Raw genomic sequence first — 18843 nt, 5'->3', positions numbered from 1 at the left:
GCGCGCAAATAAAAATACACTGTCAGGTCTTTGCAGGCCAGGTAAACCAGGCCAGCCATTCAGCAGTTGAATCAGAGCCTTGTGTGGGCCGCCGGTCCCCGCGATTCCAGCGCCAACCTCGAAGGTGGGGAAGCGGGCATTGGCCCGGACGAGGAGCATCCCTGTCGTACAGCCAGCAGGCCGGTGTAGTGCGCCGAGCAATTGTACGGCCTGAATCTGGCAATTCAATGAACAACCTCATAAGTCACCGACAGGGTGCGCAACATGGATAAGGGGGCGAGAGACGGAAGAGACACACTCACATACGCCAGGTGCAATCTGCATTTTCATTGGCCGTTGGTGAAGCCGCAGCCGGAGATGAAGCTTCGCAGTGGCTGCTGCGCTGAAGGTGTGCCTTGGCCAATGCGAGTAGGGTTGCGCTGGTGAGACGAGCTTCCGTACAGAATCCTGGCCGGTGAAGCCAAGCCTTGATCAGGGCCGGAGATGTGTACTGGAGTGTCCTTCCTCGACCGAACGAATCTCGGGCATTCATGGTGTTGGTAGTTTGCTGGGGTCTCTCGCAACGCCGGGGCGCGGATGAGGTGGTCTATCCCTCGCCGCCTCATGCCTGTGTAACGTAGCAAGGCCCGGATGCGTCCCAAAGAAGAGCTCCAAGAGGATACTACGCCCGTATACAGCAAACGGTACCTCCGCGTACGATCGCTTCACATACAGACGCTCTCCAGCCTACGAGCCTGCCGATTATGCGGAGACGTCGAGAAGCAGAATGGGTCCAGCTGTTGCGAGGCTGCTTCTGGACCTCGACAGGGGCTTTTGACGGGCGTGGTCATTCGAGAATCCAGCCATGTCGGATGTGTAAAAGTACCCTGCCTGCCGGCGTCTCACCCCTCTCTCCTGGGCATGGGGAAGCTGGGTTTGGCCCACGATGCTACCCAGGCGTTAAGCAGGACCACTATCATGGGCCCGCCTGCCCAAACCCATGGCCCCGGCGTGCTGCACGCGCGACTGAAATACAACCTCATATCAATCTCTAAATAGGCCTCGGGTTATATGTACACCGCACCCCCTGAATGTAGATTGGTGACCTCCCCATTGCCCCATAATTTACGACATCAAGCGAGCTAACATACGGCGTGGACAACTGTTACATACAGTAGTGCTACTGTAAACTCTGGCTGACAGTACCCTTGAACACCACCCCACCAATGCTGCCACGGCCAAGCGACGACCGGGGACCGGCTCACTTCCGTCTCACAGTGTGAACCCTGGGCGTCAGAGCCGGTCAACATTCGCCGCGATCTGAAGAGCCAACATGCGTCGTAGACGAAAATATGCGCGAATGATACCGTCGTTGGTTTCCTCTGCTAATTGTAAGGTCAATCGGATTATCTCGACTGCTGCCTTACCTCCTGTTTAGCCCGTCTGCTCGACTTGTCGGTATCCTTGGCCGACCATAACGGGTTCCTGCTCAAACGGTTGCGAGCGTGGCTGGTGGATGTTACGAATGCGGTCACTTGTTCGACTTCCCTCACTGCCTCGTCGCAAAGTGCCGACTGGCAGCCCGTAACATCTTGGACCCAAGCGTCACAGTACTGTTCAGCCCAATAATCAACACGGGATGCGATGCATCCATTCCATTAACGGTTGGTTCGGCAGCAGCAAACGTTGTTGCGATTGAATGAACACCTCCCATTGTTTCTCGATTTACTTACATTCATACATACTTCTCATCGAGTGCCCCCCTCAAATCATCGCTTGCCCCCCTCAACATCCCAGTCTGCCAAGCTGACACCATCTCCGCGCAGCACTTCTTCTCTCCGAATGAAAATTATTTCATGTCGGGTTGAGATCATTTCTGCAACCACCTAAAGAATTCGAGCCGTTCCGACATGCCATTCATATATAGCGCTCAACACACGAGGAAAACCTTCGTCACTAAGCAGCCAAAGCGGGGGCAATCTCCTCACCCCAGGCCCTGAGCTCCTCCAAACGTTCCTTGATCTTTGCTAGGTCCCCCATCACCACCGCTGTGAGTGAGGCAACACTCTCCCGAATCCTGTCCCTGCGGCTTTCAAGACCTGATAAATTCATTAGTCGGGCACGTAGCTTCTGCGTCACCGACGTGTCGCTGATTCGGCAGCTTTCTAGTTCTTCCAGTGCGGTTCGACAATGGAGCACCTCTTTCCCCACCTCATCTACTTCGTCCAGGTCGCCGTCAGACGGCGGAGAGACAGCAAGCAGGGGGCGCCATCGCTGGGTTCCAGCACGGGACAGAAACTGCAGCAGATCCCGCATACCTTTCAGTTCAGCTGCGACCTGCAGTCCGTCTGACCACACCTTGTTATGCTGAGTTCTCATGACCCGGGCGACGTCTTCCATGTATGTCGCTTGCTGCTTGTGCCAGAGATGGTAGTCAGCCAGGGTTATGATCGGCGGCAGCGCGGGTGGTATCACGATGCTCTGCGTCGAAACGAGCGGCGCCTGCAGCTTGATGTCAGACAGAAATGAATCATGATGCGCTCCACTGGCCAGGGCAGCGAGAATAGGTCGCCAAATTCCGTAGTCGGTCATGGCGGGGATCTGTTGACCACTGATGATGTGAAGGGCGTTGACCATCACCGCAACACCGCTGTCAGCGTCGTTCGTCTGCTCTGCGCACTGGTGAAAGGTAACATCAGCATCACGGCGGAAATGTGGCGACAGGTGCCCCAGCCTCCTCCTGATGGCGCCTTTATCCGTAAAGGCTGGTTTCGAGTCGAAGATAGTGACCACGTTCTCGGATATGACGGCAAGTATCCAGTGGGTGTGATTATTGAGGTTTGTGGGAGCCAGCGTAATAGTACCGGCGTTTGCTGCTAGGTCGTGATCAAGGTCCTGCGGTGGTTCTTGTCCGTTAAGCAGCAGTGGATGAAGGACTCGCACAGAGAGCGGGCACAGGGCGGCTGCCGCTTTAATGACCTGGTAAATCATCCCCTCTTTGACATGCTGGTCAAGTGCAAGGCGTTCCAAGTCGAACCCGCCATGCGATGTCTGCGGTGGCGTAGCTAGCCGTGAACGCTTGGGAATCACAGGCAGTGGGGATCCCGATCGCTTTTCCATGCTGGCCATGCTGGCCAAAGGACCAGCGCCCGCATGAGCAGACGGAGAGAAGTCGCCAGCAACATGACGCTCGACAGTATCAGACGACTCATTAGCCCCGAGGGCGAACTCTGGAGCAGGACTTGTGGCAGGTACAGCCGACGATCTTTGCGATCGGGACATGCGTTCTGGCAACTCTGCTTGCACGACAATCGTTGAGCCGGCCGCAGATGCGGGAGAAGGCTGATGTTTGTCGGTTTCGAGATAGGTATCAGGTCTGATCCTATTGTCAAGATTGTTGAAAGTTGGTGTCTGGCCTGTCTGACCCCTGCCGTTCTCCGAACTAAAGACCCCGTAACCGGCGAAATGACCGATGGGCAGCACCCTAACTGGGGTGGGCTGCGATAGGGTGGCATTGATGTTTGACGGAGATGCTGCTAGCTGGCGGTTCAGCTGGGAAGCATTCTCGGGCCCAGTCTATTCCAGAAGTCAGGTCTTGGGAACACAAATGGGGGCCATTGGGGCTTACTGGAGCGGGTACGTCTTCAGGTTCACCTCCAGCCACCCCATCCTGTGTGTCGTGATCTCCGTGTGAGGGGAGTCGTCTCCAGATATCGCTCAAAGCTCTGGTGGTGTATCGTACACCTCGTAGCTCTCCGTCCAATGCCCACAGGCTGGTAGGCGACCTCCCCTCGTTCAAAGCCCACCGAACCAACTTGCGAATGGTGACAAGAGCATCATGGGAGATGTGATCAATATCGACGTCATCAGGCAACTAGCCTCGTCCGCCGCACAAGCCATCGAGTTCCCCCTGTAGCATCAGCCGTTGATGTGGTCTTCCTGGCACACGTGGTCCTGGCACACGTGGTGGCATTGTGCGCTCTTGGCTGTCAGTCGAATGCAGATTCTGAGCTGTGGCAGAACGAAGATCCGTCGTCCGTCTGAGACTGCGAAGGAAAGCGCGAAGTCAGCAAGGTGATCGAACCGGAAATAGACGGGAAGACAGACTAGGTTCGTGTGTGTGCGTGTGTGGCGGGTGCCCTGAGAGCCCGAATCTTATGCTGGCCGACGGATCGTGGGTGGACATGCGATGTTTCCTTGGTTCCCTGGGTGGGAGAGCAGGTGGCCGTACAATAGTCCAGAATTTCGCTATGCCTGAGGCACCACGGGGGGAGGGGTTAAGGTTTGCTTGTCATTATGTAATCACCAACCCAACAAGCCATCGGCCGATACAACGCCTGCATCACTGCGATTCTTCATCGCACTTTCCCTATCCGTGACCACTCCAACCGCATGTCGTTGGACACGTTGGTGACCCACGGTGCGCAGTTGCCTGCCGCCGTTGGGCACTGTGCACTTGGAACTCTGTGGGAGACCGCGGCGCGTCGCACCTAGTGTGCAAGCCAGAACGGGCTCACGTCCGGGGCGGTCCCGGCGGCGGTGGCCTGCCGAGGCGTGTATCCCGCGCCACGCCAGGTCGACTACTGCATTTGTATCTGCGATCCCGACGTCCATAGTGTTGCCCGCAACATGTCTCCACTGATTACTCTGCCTCGCCTGGGTAACGGCTAGATGATGGTCCCTCGTCATCTGCCGCATCCGAGTCTAGCACGAGCACCAACAACACGGCGTCGTCACGCAGGAAGAAGAAAAGAGCTCAGTCCCTCCCGCAGTCCGTCAACCACACAGAGTTTGCGTGTCTCTGTACCAGCCCAATCACCGTGAGCATCGAGACTGAGAAGCCCGGCGGCTCCGAAGATGAGGCCAAGGCTCAACTCCGGTTTGGGGGTCAGCCCAATTCATCCACCTTCAGCAGCTGCTCGGAACGCAGACCATTGGTATCAGTCTACCGCTGCTTTATATCTCCGGTTCCACCTGGCAGCTTTTGTTTGCTGTGAACAAGCCTGATCGCGTTGTACGTCAACCTCCCGGAAACCCCCACCCCGCCTTGCGTTACCTTTCTTGACACCCAGACGACACGCTGACGTGATTCCGCGCAGGAGCTCCTACACGCACATCGATTCGAAGGCACGCGCACCATCATGGGTGGCTCCCAGATCTTCGCTCTCCTTCGTGCGCTGCGAATATGGAGCGAGACGGTGTTCCGAGACCGGTTCCTGAGCGCGTTCGTGCGTGACTAGCCGTGGCCATGGTAGAGCAGACGTCTCTCCCGGGATACCATCGCATGGAAATGTGGTGCAACATCGTGGAAACCGACACAAGAGTCGGTAATGGCGAACAACTATTCAGAACCATAACGACGTCCATGCACAACAGCGAAGTCGACGCAGTACAGTACCTTCTACCCTAAACGTCACACGTTCCAGACCGTGCCGTGACTAACGAAGAGTTTACCGGTTCCACCGTTCCCACAGACTTGCTCCGAATGAAAGAACCTCTCTTGCTCCGATGGCAAGGCCCCAGCCCACGCGCGGGCTCGCCTATACGACTGGAATCCCTAAACACCAAGCTCCTGGGCTGGCGGATCGAAGGGGTCTTGACTCTTGTGCGGTCTCGCGCCGGAGGCTGAGCCCGAGATATTCAGAATTCCTCGATTTGGGGAGATGATCAAACATGATGGTTGGGAGCTAGGATACAATCACTTCAACACATCAAGTCTCTGAAGCAGGCCTGCGAGGTCCCGTGCTTTTTACACTCGAAACAATTCATCTCATCAGCATGCTTTTGAAAAGAGCGTACCAGCTTGGGTTCCAGGCTGTGACAGGCTGGCAGAATTGGAATCGGTCCACGTCCAATGTTGATCAGATGTGGCATGTGTTGGAACCCATCGAATTTTCTTCAATAGTAGTATTATGCCCCAGGTTCTACACATAATATGATCTGGTCAAATGGGTAAACCACTAGCAGCTGGCGAATGCAGCGCGATAGCCTATGATTGAATGATTGAATGATTGAATGAACCTCGTCCACGTGAAGCATTATCATGCATTGATTACGTGTAGAGCTTTGTATTATCTGTTGCGAACCACACCCTTGTAGAATATTGTTCTGATTGGGATGCGAGGTGGGGTTTTGGGGCTCTTTGATAAAAGCCCATAATGCTTCTGGTCCGCCAGGCTTTTTGGTGTCTGCAGTGCGCTGTGCGCTGCTAGGGGCAAGCCTTATAGATCGCTATTAGGATGCACTGTGCTTCGGGGGAGGCTGCGGAATAGTTAACGTTGGGGTTCAAATTATGTAAAAGGTGACTACGCGGCAAAGTCCCTCCGCTTAATTTATCACACATTTTCTGTTGCAAGGCATGTCCTGGGCACCATGCGTTGCTTTATTCCTTTTCTGGCTTCTGCCACGGTGCCTCCAGTGGCCTGTGCTTGGCTGGCTGGGCTCTCCCTACTAAGGGACTCTGGGTTGGCGGGCTGGGGTGGAAGGGTGTGCCAGGGGTGGTGGTGGTGGATCGCACCGTCGAAGACATGCCAGAACCAAAATCAACAACCCAACCCCTAAGAAAGGACGAACTTTGGGTTTGGTTCATGTCCACTGCATCCATCTATCCTTAACACTGACGTGACTTCGTCTGTGCTGCAACTGCCTGCTAGTCAGTTAGCTCTGTTATTGCATTGGGAGGGCCCCGCTCCGACGGCTGCAATTGCTAGCTGCAGGTGGCGTCACCCTCCTTATAAAGGTGGGCTACTTCCCCGCTTGTCTCGTCTTCTTTTGTTCTCATGACACTGGTGATGCATATGTATCGCTTACATACAGTCATAAGCATAAATCTCTTCCTCTTGGAAACACACTTCGATTCTCTTAACTTGCCCCACACAGGGCTCGTAACTGATGGGCTAGCACTGTGTACAACCTATGGATGGATTTTCAATTGAGGCCGTCCCCTGCCCGCAGCCAAGGATGGACATAATCAAGTATACCCCAGGGGTGAGATATCACCCGCACTGTAATGAGTTGCATTGACTCCAAACATCTTGTTTGCAGACAGGCAACCACAGCCAGCGATACATGTTTGAGACAGACGTAACAGCAGGTTCTGGCTCTCCTGAATATGGAAGGCTTGTGCATAAAGAGGAAGCTACACGTGCTCTATACTATATCGCTTACACACGAACATCTCTTTCGTCACCCTCATCCAACAACGGCTACTTCAGAAAACGCAAGGAAGAGTGGCCGCCACTATGGACTCCTATACCATCTGGGTTGACAAGCAACTGGAGCAATTCGATCTCTTATGGGATGCCGCACGCGAAATCCGAAGCACTCTTGGGCACATTAGGAATCCTAACGACATCATAGACTCGTTTTCGCACCTGAATCTCTCGGTACGTCTCGAAAGTTTACCGTCCGTGAAGGGCCTCCGAACTTTAGAGAAAGCGACAGGCAAGGAAATCGATTGGACAAACCTGGAGCAGTGGATCAAGGGTGCCCAGGACCATGTACACGGAGAACTCGAAGAGACAGCCAGGGCATGCAAGCTGCTCAAGATTGACGTGGCCGGTTTGGAGCTAGACGATGCCTACACTAAAATCGAGGAGCATCCATTTCAACGTTCATATGCTCGCGCCTTCGGCCCAAACTGGCAAACAACATTGTCCGAAATCGACCGCACCTACGGCCTCGGCACCACCTCAACTACAAGGATTCTCATGGACAGGGAACAGTTCGAGCAGGCCATTTCCTCTCGCCAGGAGATAGTTCAGCAGAACCTCGACAAACTCAAAGAGAAGCAGGAGAACCTTCCCGCTTTTCGAAAGAGCTGGTCGGAGTTGGATACAGGTGCCAGGATGAAAACCCTGCAGCAGTATGGGCTTCCCCAGAACCCAAACGCTGACATTTATGCCTACTTAGAGGGGGCTGACGTTCGTTGTACTTGTCCGGCACTCAACTGCATGGACCTCTCGGAGAACGATACTCTGCCATCGTTGCTCGAGACGCGGTGTCGATTCCCGCCGCAACGTTTCCGTCGCTCAGGTGGCCGTCACCATCTGCTCAGCGTCTGGTCGGGGCGTAAAGCTTCCATCGTGGTGAAAGGCGTATCGTACTTGGAATTTGACGACAGATCCTCCGACGCAGCGGGGGAACTTCGGTTTTACGGCGATGCTGTATCCCAGGTCGCAGAGCACGAAACACCGCTGCAAATCAGCTCGAAGCTAGTTAGTCCTAACTCGCTGTTCTGGCAGCTGCAAGGACAAACAGAGATGTACCGGTTCCTGGGCAGCTTTGCAGACACAATCCCCGACGCGACAAAAGACGAGACGGGGACGGTCATCCAAGATAACGATCTTGGTGTGGAAGGAAGCCCACCCATCGCGCGTACTCCCTTTCCAAAACACAAAAACGACATGAATATCAACCTGGACGGTTTGCGAGAGATGATTAGAACATCACTCGACGAAGCAAGGGACGATCTGTGGCAGCTTCGTCAAGACCCAGCCTCTTGGCATGGCCGCATAAAGAGAATGGCTCAAGGCAGCGGCTCAAAGGAGCTTCTGACAACCCTCTTCAGCCGCGTCGACATCTTCGGCAACTTGAACCAGCGAATAGGAGCTGCCATCAAACAGATTGGTAGTCCTCTATTGACCGAGGCAGATGAAGATACCATAAAGATTGCAGCATCTCTTGACTGCGCTCTTTCTGCCGCGTTCGAGGAGAGGTTGGCCCATTTTCGATGGATCATGCCACCGCCAGCGGGCTCACTCACCAAAGTTGGCCACCAGCTGTTGGAGCTGATCAGGGAGAACGATCCGATTCTCCGTCGTATGGGGTTCTCGGCGGTGATGAGAACCATCGATCGAGAAGTCGTAGGAGGCAGGTCCTTCCCTGTGGCCGTCTCACAGATCCTCAGCGACCTGCACGTCTTGGCTGTCTGCCTCGAAGAGACCGAGAGCCACCATCCATCGATCTCCGACTGGGTGGAATACTTTCAAATGTCCAACTCCTTTTACGTGGAGCAGACTGGCAGACTGCGGCCCTGGAAGGAGATGCTCGAGAAGGCGGTTAAAGCGATGGAGAAAGCCGGCGAGTACAATTTTGCGGGAGGACCCCAGGGCTTTTGGCGAAGACTGGACCAGCAGATGGGAAAGGTATCGCGGAACAACGACGCTCTTGAAGGTGTATTCCGCGAGATAGAACGAGACATGCCGTTTAGGCCTGGACAGTCTGCACCGGAAGCTGCGACGGAACCCATGGTCTCAGTCTTCAGCACGGCACCCAAGACGGAAGCCACGGCGACCCAACTCAAACGAACGCGTCAGCGACGGGGAGAAAACCAGACCCAAAACCCCGATCGACCGGCCGAGCGGTCGACCCAACGGACATCATGCAGCTCGTCTCCGAGTCGCTTGCCGTGTGTCAAGCTTCCAAAATCGGACTTTTGGCTGTCGCTGCGGAATGGCACTCAGCAGACCTTCGTCTGGGACGACTTTTGCAAAGCCATGTGCAGCATCGGCTGCAGCATGGAATCATCAGGAGGTTCGGCTTTTCGCTTCGTTCTCAATGACTCTAAGGGCGGACGAATCTTTTCTATTGGATACCACAAGCCACACGGCGAGTCCGGCGAGACAACCCTAAAACTGGGCCAAGCCCGACGATTATGGCTCAGGAGGCTTGAAGGTCGCGTCAATCTCGACTGGACTTGAATGCATTCCTTGCTTACAAACGCCTGTCAGTGTCAACTACCGCGCTGGTGTGTATTGCATCTGCGACGTGGCAGGATATCTCGTGTCGTAGCATCGATGCAGGCAATTCAATCGGACCCAAAACTTTGGCCGGTTCTTGTCAGGTCAACCTTCGTAGCAAATCTGTCGTACATCCATCCTCTTGGTTCAATTAAAATCCCATTCACATGCATGCTGTCCCGAGATCGCTATTAGTTCCATACGTACAAAATCAAAATCGGCGCTTACGTACAAATCGCCCTTCAGGTCTTGAAGAGGCGGCCTTGGTAACCCGACGCAGTCAGCGAATTCTAGCGCGTCGGCCGCGAGGTGGTGGAGGCGGAGGAAACAACAACAAGCATACGCCATACTGCACCCAGAAATGCTTGTCGGGGCTCGTCAGTGGCGATGCTCTCGACCCAGAGTGCCCAAACAAGTTACTCCACCGCAGGAAGCCGAACTATGCCCGCTGACATAACCACAACAGTGGCTGCACAAATACTGGTCATCTAATCAACCACACTGATTTTGTGAAGCTTCTCAGAGAGCAGCTGGAGCGGACACTAGACGACAGCATAACACCTTTAGGACAAGGCGGCGCGCAAGGTGTCTTATTCAAAGTGAGCCTGCTTTCATATGGCTACACCTTTGTCAGCAAAGGTACAGGGCAGGTGTCAGATAGACAGCGTGGCTACCAGCGAGTAACGGCATAACTGTGTATTGATTGATGATGATAAGTATAAGTGGCTAGTTGGCTAGATCCATCGAGATGTGCTACACTACATGAAACAGATGCAAATAGGCCATATTGGGGTTAGGTGTTAGACAAACGATGTTGATCCAATGCAATACCACTGAGGTCCATTGATCAAAAGGTGATTGTTCTGCTTGATTGAGGGATTTCCTCCTATACCGGTCCGAGCGGGGTTCTGTCTTGTATTTACCCATCATCACCGGTTCTTGTTGGATTGACGACTGTGTCTGGATAAAGGGATGCTAGAAATGCATTGAATAATATGCAAGAACCGGTGATGATGGGTAAATACAAGACAGAACCCCGCTCGGACCGGTATAGGAGGAAATCCCTCAATCAAGCAGAACAATCACCTTTTGATCAATGGACCTCAGTGGTATTGCATTAAATCAACATCGTTTGTCTAACAGTTCTTGCATATTATTCAATGCATTTCTAGCATCCCTTTATCCAGACACAGTCGTCAATCCAACATTAGGAAGCAGTACCGGATTGCATAGTTGAGATGCTTGACTCGGTTATGCAATGTGGGCCTGACAGACCCCCAATCCGCGACGGTTCCCGGTCATTGTGTAACTGGGCCAGTACGGCGAAGATGGTCTCTCGCTGGTCATATATTCAACGTTTCACAGAGCAAAGTAAAGGCTTCCGCGTGAGGTAGCTGTGGAGGAAAGAGCTGCAGCATCGTGGCGCCGTACGCCGACAATGACTTTCAACGTACTAGTTGCATCTTTGACGTTGATGGGGAGTAGTCTTTCGTTCCTGACGACGTTTGGCGCATTGATCTCCATCGGTCTCCAACGCACCCGGCGCCGGTCTTTGCGCCACATCCTCATTCTCAACCTCATGGTGGCCGGTAATGTGGTTCCCGTCAAGATTGTTCCGAGAGGACGAAAGGGCTGACGGCTTCCGAACAAAAAGAATTCATTAACTCGGCCAAAAACACCGTCTCGGGGATTATATACATCAAAGACCAAGGGTTACAACGCGGAACAGCATGTGTCCTGAACAGCGTGATCGGTCAACTCTCGGTGCAAGCGTCCGACTTTTCCATCCTCGCTATCGCCATTGCCACACTTCTGGTAGTAAAACAAAAAACGTCCATGGCGGAGGGGACGTTCCGTGAGAGGATCTCCATCTGCTTCTGCGTGTGGCTCGTCCCTATTGCTACCAGCGTTGCGGCGGCTGGGATCGGCGTCGTGGGGCCCGTCAGCGGGAACTGGTGCTGGATAACGTGGGACCGGCCGGATCTCCGATTTGCCCTCACGTACGTTTGGCGTCTGTGGATCATGTTCGCCACCGTTTTCATCTATGCCTACGTCTGGTGGTACCTCGGCCGGCGTCTTCGCCCCGCCGCAATGGCCCCGGATTCCTTGGGCTGGACCGGGGGCTCAACGAGCACTGCTTCTCTGTTGGCAGCACGCCAGACAACGACGAACCGACTGGGTGTGGATTGGCCACGGCCGCAGACTGCGGCTACCGGTGGACGACACCCTCCACGGACCAGACAGCCGCTGACATACAACCTTCCCCCGCTGCCAACGGACGCCACGGCGTTTCACGTCACGAGGTGTTTGATAAAAGACAGCAACAGCAGAAGCATGCCATCGCGGTGTAATTCTCGATCATGGGGAGATGATTGCCCGGCGGACTGCCGATCAAGCTCTCGCCGAGACGTCGGCACGGGTAACGAAGTAGTACTGCCGAACATCACCGCTGCGGCGACAGCTCATCATTCGATCGACGAGCAGTCCCGGAGATTGGAGCGGCGCATCAAGCGCATGATGTTTCTCAACTCGTATCCCATCTTGTACATCCTGCTCTGGATTCCTGGACTTGTGAACAGAGTAATGGAAGCTTGTGGGGTTAAATTGCATGGTTTGTGTCAGGCCTACATTGCATAACCGAGTCAAGCATCTCAACTATGCAATCCGGTACTGCTTCCTAACCTCAATATGGCCTATTTGCATCTGTTTCATGTAGTGTAGCACATCTCGATGGATCTGGCCAACTGGCCACTTATCCTTTACAACAAGATAGTCAATCAATCAATACACAGTTATGCCGTTACTCGCTGGTAGCCACGCTGTCTATCTGACAGTTATGAGCCCAGTTGATTTCTGGTAACTGGCTCTTGATCGCGAGATTCATTCAATCAATTCAAGAAGTACGCTAAAGGACAGGCACAGCGATCAGGATCGTTACAGCCCCATATCCTAGATGGCAGCAAAGTAAAGCCAGCAAAAGCGACGGCAAAGACTGTCCTAATCGTCCAGAGTCAACTGGGCGTAGAACACAAAAGTCCTCCATCTTTGAGGCATATTTTACGGACGGAAGCCGCAATATCAGGCGGAAAGACCGATCCAAGCGACGCCGAACGAGACCGGCCGACCCTGCAGAACAACTACAAGTAACTACTTGTTAAGAATCACTATCAGAGGATCTGGGAATTCCTTTGAAATCATCACTAGACTGGCTTAAGTGAAGCTATCACTATGGACACCTCTAAGACAACTCAGAGGTTAGAGAGCGATGCGGATTGGGTCAAATGGTATAATCTCTTCAGGATGACGGCAACCTTCCATGAGGTTTGGCCATATGTCAACCCTGATGGAACTGAGGTTCTAGTTGAGCCAAGGATCAGATTTCCAGATGTGGACGCTGAGAACTATGACAGATTGCTCAAGGTTGCGGCACTGGAGCACCAGGACGCAGCAAGGATTCATGAAAAGCATCGGAAGGGAGTCCTGGAGGTACTCAAATGGATCAACTCTTCAGTCAACCAGGTCTACCTCAACCAGACAACAAACCAGCAATCAGTCAGAGGCATCATAGTGGCTCTCAGAGAACAACTGAGCCCTGATAGTTACGCCAGACAACAGCAAGTCCTTCACAGATACAACATCCATCGCAGAACGATCAAGAGGACTCGTCTTACTGAATGGCTTATTGTCTACCAGGAGATTATGGAGGAGGCAGCCTCAGCAGGAGTCCCAGCGCTTGCAGACTCAACCACACAAGTGGCAGACTTCCTGAATACGGTCAAGGAGATCGCCCCAGAGTATTACACTGGAGCCTCATTCAACTTCTCAAGGATTGCTCAACCTATTCAGGCTCAAGCCACCCAGGCTCAGCCTGGCCAGGCCCAGGATGGGGTACAGCAACCACCACAGGTTCCATCTGGAGTCACACAAGCCCTGGAGTTCAAGAGATGGGTTCGAACCTTTCACCCAGACTGGCTTACTGCAAGCAAACCTCCAGTCAGTTCAACCAGCTTTGCAACCTGGCAAGGGGAAAATGAGGATAACAACTCCTCATCCTCACAGAACAACAGTTCAAAGAAGAAGGAGAAAAGGAAGCCAGATTGCCCAGCCTGTTTTGGACAGCAAAAACACTATATTGTTGACTGCTGGCATATGAATCCAGCTAAGAGACATTCTCACTACGATCCAGAGAAGGATTCGAACAAGAAGGCTATTGAGGCAGGCAGGAAATTCCTTAAAGACCATCCCAGAATACAAGAGAGACTAGACAAAGTCCTCAAGGAGGGATCATCAGGATCATCCTCAACCAACTGGAGACAAAGGTCTAGGTCACAATCCAGAGAAAGGAGCAACAACACTTCATATGTTGGCCACTCAGATGATGCTTCTATTATGTCATCAGCAGATTCATCTTCAGACTCATCCTTCTGTACTGTGGATTCATCCCTCCCATCACCATCCAGCTTTACTTCAGGTTTCTGCCTTAAGGACAGTGTCATCATTGACTGTGGAACAGCCTTTCATGTCTGTAACGATATCACCAGGATGAAGGATCTTGATTACTCCTGGCAGAAGGCTATCCTCACAGGTGGAGGAGCAGTTCAGGCTGTCGCAAGAGGTACTATGGTAGTCCGCCCTAATATGGGGGGCAAGGGGAAGAAGGGGATTAGAGTCAGAGATGTGTGGTACACACCTGACTACCCTGTGACGCTCGTAGCCACAGAGCCACTCAGGAAGAAGGGTCTCTTCTTCACTTCCAAACACCCAGGGATGGAAAACTCTCAGGGAGAATTACTATTCAAGACCCCTCATCAGTATGGGCAATACCTTCTTGAGTATCATGCCCCACAGGCAACAGAGACTCCACCGCTATCCAAGCAAGTTACCTTTCAGCCTACAGGTCGGGATAAAGAAGAAACGTCCTTTTCAGGATTCAAGAAGTCCTCAGACCCTGTTGTATCTAAGGCTGAAGCCTGGCTGTGGCATGAACGACTTGGCCACCCAGGTGCAAAAGGGCTTGAGGAGCTGCTCAACCACTCAATGGGCATGAAAGTGACAGGCATCACTAAAGATGAGTGTGCAGCCTGTTCAACAGCAAAGGCAATGAGGAGAGTTTCCAGAAGACCTTCAGATCATAGGCCAACAGCTCCAGGCGACTACATTGTTATCGACTTCTTCACTATGAGCAACACATATAACGACGAAAAGTATGCTCTGATCATGGGAGATAGATGGTCCCACTTCAACTGGATCCGAACTCTTCGAACCCGGAAGGAAGGTCTTGATGCGATACAGAGGCTTGTGAACCTCCTTGAAAAGCAATACTTTATCACAGTTCGGGTTATCAGACTTGACTGGGAGACAGCACTCCGGAATGCCTTCGACCTATGGGCTGCTATGGAAGGTATCTTAGTTGAAAGATCAGCAGATTACACTGGCGCCCAGAACCCAGCAGAGAGGCTTGGAGGAATGCTCTTTATGATCGCAAGAGCCTTGAGATTTCAGTCAAGATTTCCAGAGTCTATGGCCCCGGAACTCATCAGAGCCGCTGTATATCTCTGCAACAGGATAGGACATAAGATCCTTGGATGGAAGACCCCTGAAGGAGTGATCAACGAATGGCTCAATCAACAGCCAGGCTCAACGCATCAAAGGTCAGAAAAGCCTCAACTTGGACATCTCAAGAGATATGGCTGCAGAGCCTATCCTCTCACCAAGGAATACAAGAGAGGCGAGCAAAAGTCGAACAAGACTTTGCCAAGAGCCTGTATCGGTTATCTCTGTGGCTATGACAGCACTACCATCTATAGGATCTGGGTGCCAGCCCTGAACAAGGTCCTCAGAACAAGAGACGTCTCCTTTGACGAATCATCTATGTATGACCCAAGGGTTGAGGATACAAGTCTTCTCCATCGTCAGGAACTACAGTTCAAGTTCGAAGAGCTTGAGATGAAGTTCCCAGATCCACAAGATGAAGACCTCCCTATGGACTCGGTCCTATGGGATGGGGATGAACTCCTCCATGAGGCATCCAAGCATATCTACCTCCTGCAGAGGAATGACCATACAGATGGACCTAGCAGTACGCTGACTCCAGATCAGTCCCTAGAGCCAGAAGGCACTCAGCCTGCTCCATCTGAGGGGGTGGATGAACAGGAACAAGGACAATCGTCACCAGAATCAACTCCAGTCCTCACTCCACCTACCCCAGACTCTACAGAGCAGTCAGCTATCACACAGACAGCTGTCACAATTGAACCTGAGATTATTGTATCTCTATCGCCTTCTCCACAGCCTACCCCTCAAGGGCCAACATCAAGACGAGGTCGCCCTATAGGCAGTAGAAACGCAGACATCTACAACAGAGAAACACCTATTGGTCAAGTTAACCACCAGCCAGCTAATGCTGTAAGATCTTCAGCAAGGCGCAGAAATCAGAGAGGTTCATCAGGAACATCCAACTTCACCCTGTCAACTGATACAGCAATGAACGTTGAGAACAAGACAGTGTGGAAAAAGGGCACCTTTGAAGTCACCAGACTTGAGGATGTGGATCAACAGAAACACAGGATCCTTCCCCTCAGATGGGTGCTCACATATAAGTTTGACAAGCACAACCGGCTGGTCAAGTTCAAAGCAAGGATCTGTGTGAGAGGGGATCTCCAACCTATGAGCGGAATGGAAACCTATGCGTCTACTCTTGCTGGAACATCATTCAGGACCCTCATGGCTGTTACAGCAAGGTTCAACCTAGAAACAATCCAGCTTGATGCTGTGAATGCGTTCACTAACGCTGTTCTGGATGAACTTGTCTATGTCTGGTTTCCCCCAGGCTTTAACCGTTCAGGCTACTGCATCATACTTCGCAAAGCTCTCTATGGGCTAAGAAGAAGCCCACTGCTATGGCAGAAGAGTCTCAAGTCTACCCTCATGCTCTTAGGACTCACACCTTTAGATGAGGACGATTGCATCTTCATCAGCAAGTACCTTGCCATGATGATCTTTGTGGACGATATGGTCATAGTCTTCCGTGACAAATACAGAGACCAAGCAAGGAAGATTGTGGATGGACTTAAAGCTAAGTATGAGATGAAGGAGATGGGAGAGATCAACATCTTCTTAGGAGTCCGAATCATCAGAAACCGAAAGAAGAAGAGGCTCTGGTTGTGCATGGACAACTACATCACGAAGATCTGTGAGGAGTTCAAGGTGGACAAGAAGAGGAGAGGTCCAACCACACCCATGGGATCAGACAACCTTATACCACACCAAGGAGAGGCGACACCAGAAGAGATACACTGGTATCAACGCAGAACTGGTTCTATCAACTATGCTGGTATTATGGCAAGGCCAGACGTCTGTTACCCCTCATCCAGGTTATCTGAGTTCCACATGAATCCATCAGACCTTCACAGCAAGTCTGCTGATACCTGTCTTTCCTATCTATGGAACACAAGATACTTCGCTATTGGATTCGACTGTGAAGGCAAAGGAACACTATTCTGTGCTTCAGACGCTTCATTTGCAGACGATACAGTCACCAGGAAGAGTACTCAGGGATATGTGATGATGCTCTTTGGAGGTCCTATCGCCTGGAAGTCTTCTAAGCAGCGAAGAGTTGTCACATCTAGCACTGAAGCAGAGCTTGTGGCCCTCACTCAGGCTACGAAAGAATACCTAGCCACCATACGTCTAGTCAAGGAACTTCAACTTGAACTTGATGACGACTTCATTATGCAGTGTGACAATCAACAGACCCTTAGATTGCTCACAATGGAGAATCCTCAGCAGAACAGCAGGCTCCGGCATATCAACATCAACAACCTATGGTTACGACAAGAGCTCCAAATAGGGGTTATTAAGTACCACTGGATTAAGACGAATGAGATAGTTGCAGATGGAACCACAAAAACTCTGCCACCTCAGAAGCAAAGCCTCTATATTGCTCAGCTTAGGATGACAGATGTTCAGAGTTACATCGAAACTGCAGATCCCACAGTTTAAAAGGGTATCACTCTCAGATCCATTCAACTGGCAAAACAGACCTCTCACTACAAAAGATTCAACATCACCAACTTTACGATCGTTTGTGTTTAGTTGTTTCTATTTCTTAGTGTTCTTCATTCCTATCTTTTGAGTAAATGCTTTATACGCACAAAAACACCACAAAAACCCAGAATAAACATCCAAAGCACACTCCTTCTATACTGATCTACTCCAGGATCACAGCAAAATAGGCATAACAGCCACTCTTTTGGTTATATCATGTAGCAGAGATTTATTCTACTGTGGAATCATCTCTGAGGGGGTGTGTCAGGCCCACATTGCATAACCGAGTCAAGCATCTCAACTATGCAATCCGGTACTGCTTCCTAACACCAATATGGCCTATTTGCATCTGTTTCATGTAGTGTAGCACATCTCGATGGATCTGGCCAACTGGCCACTTATACCTATCATCATCAATCAATACACAGTTATGCCGTTACTCGCTGGTAGCCACGCTGTCTATCTGACAAGCTCCCATGGAGGCACTGCTACCGTCTCCGTGGCTAAAGGCTACTCCGTCGGGAATTCAGTTAGTGTTGGCTCGACCGCTAACGTTGTCTTCGCAAAAGTGGCCCTCAGCATGTCTCTATCGGTTAATTACGCCCCGCGGTGGACGACTTCCGACAGCCAGACTCTTAGCTTCACCGTCCCGGAAGGCCAGCATGGCCTCGTCGTGTCACAGCCGCTCATCCGCCGTGTCACTGGGCGTCTGCTCACCGGCTGCAGCCATCGCCCGACCAGTACGCCCTTCACTTCCGACACCTACACTGACCAAAGCTTCGGCAATCTCGATTTCGTTAAAGGCGTCATACGACTTTGTAATAGCACCGTCTACCCTGTCCCCTACTGTAACGGTCAGGGCTTCCACTACTAAGACAGCGGGGACAGAGTGGGCCTGTGGTTGCCTTCAACGGGAGATCTCGGCGGCATCGTGGATGGGAGAGGAGTACACAATTGACTAGGCATGCTCAGGTGGGCGGAACGGAGACGGCCTCGTCTAAGCGCAAGGCGATTTGAAGACTCTATTACTACCAGCTTGTGAAAGTGGTCTTTAGTGTGGTAAGGGCAATGGATATGC

General features: G+C 52.1%; 6 protein-coding genes across 6 annotated transcripts; 5 read left to right on the top strand and 1 right to left on the bottom strand.

Moving 5' to 3' along the window:
- Positions 1–1935: 1935 nt before the first annotated feature.
- On the bottom strand, positions 1936–4165 carry CGGC5_v013093 (uncharacterized protein; the record flags this gene model as incomplete). The annotated part of the gene is made up of 5 exons (XM_066152851.1): positions 1936–2078; positions 2298–3555; positions 3608–3853; positions 3928–4025; positions 4087–4165. 5 exons carry the CDS (start codon positions 4163–4165, stop codon positions 1936–1938), a joined length of 1824 nt encoding a protein of 607 aa, XP_066007759.1.
- Positions 4166–4836: 671 nt separating this feature from the next.
- CGGC5_v013092 (uncharacterized protein) lies at positions 4837–5468 on the top strand (the record flags this gene model as incomplete). The annotated part of the gene is made up of 5 exons (XM_032025864.2): positions 4837–4866; positions 4910–4993; positions 5079–5151; positions 5220–5368; positions 5454–5468. 5 exons carry the CDS (start codon positions 4837–4839, stop codon positions 5466–5468), a joined length of 351 nt encoding a protein of 116 aa, XP_031877577.2.
- A 1471-nt stretch (positions 5469–6939) lies between these two features.
- On the top strand, positions 6940–9680 carry CGGC5_v013091 (uncharacterized protein; the record flags this gene model as incomplete). Its single annotated transcript, XM_032028439.1, has 3 exons — positions 6940–6966; positions 7024–7062; positions 7194–9680. 3 exons carry the CDS (start codon positions 6940–6942, stop codon positions 9678–9680), a joined length of 2553 nt encoding a protein of 850 aa, XP_031875285.1.
- Positions 9681–11157: 1477 nt separating this feature from the next.
- CGGC5_v013090 (uncharacterized protein) lies at positions 11158–12356 on the top strand (the record flags this gene model as incomplete). The annotated part of the gene is made up of 2 exons (XM_032028374.2): positions 11158–11308; positions 11374–12356. The coding sequence occupies 2 exons, from the start codon at positions 11158–11160 to the stop codon at positions 12354–12356; spliced, it is 1134 nt and encodes a 377-aa protein (XP_031875344.2).
- A 591-nt stretch (positions 12357–12947) lies between these two features.
- CGGC5_v013089 (Retrovirus-related Pol polyprotein from transposon TNT) lies at positions 12948–17720 on the top strand (the record flags this gene model as incomplete). The annotated part of the gene is made up of 1 exon (XM_066152850.1): positions 12948–17720. The coding sequence occupies one exon, from the start codon at positions 12948–12950 to the stop codon at positions 17718–17720; it is 4773 nt and encodes a 1590-aa protein (XP_066007611.1).
- Positions 17721–18195: 475 nt separating this feature from the next.
- On the top strand, positions 18196–18639 carry CGGC5_v013088 (uncharacterized protein; the record flags this gene model as incomplete). The annotated part of the gene is made up of 1 exon (XM_032028372.1): positions 18196–18639. One exon carries the CDS (start codon positions 18196–18198, stop codon positions 18637–18639), a length of 444 nt encoding a protein of 147 aa, XP_031875345.1.
- Positions 18640–18843: the final 204 nt, after the last annotated feature.

This window comes from Colletotrichum fructicola (assembly GCF_000319635.2).
Source record: "Colletotrichum fructicola Nara gc5 chromosome Unknown KSG_Nara_v1_contig08, whole genome shotgun sequence".
NCBI classification, from domain to species: domain Eukaryota; kingdom Fungi; phylum Ascomycota; class Sordariomycetes; order Glomerellales; family Glomerellaceae; genus Colletotrichum; species Colletotrichum fructicola.
Note: the sequence above shows the minus strand (reverse complement) of the source record. Positions and strands in the feature narration are given on the sequence as shown.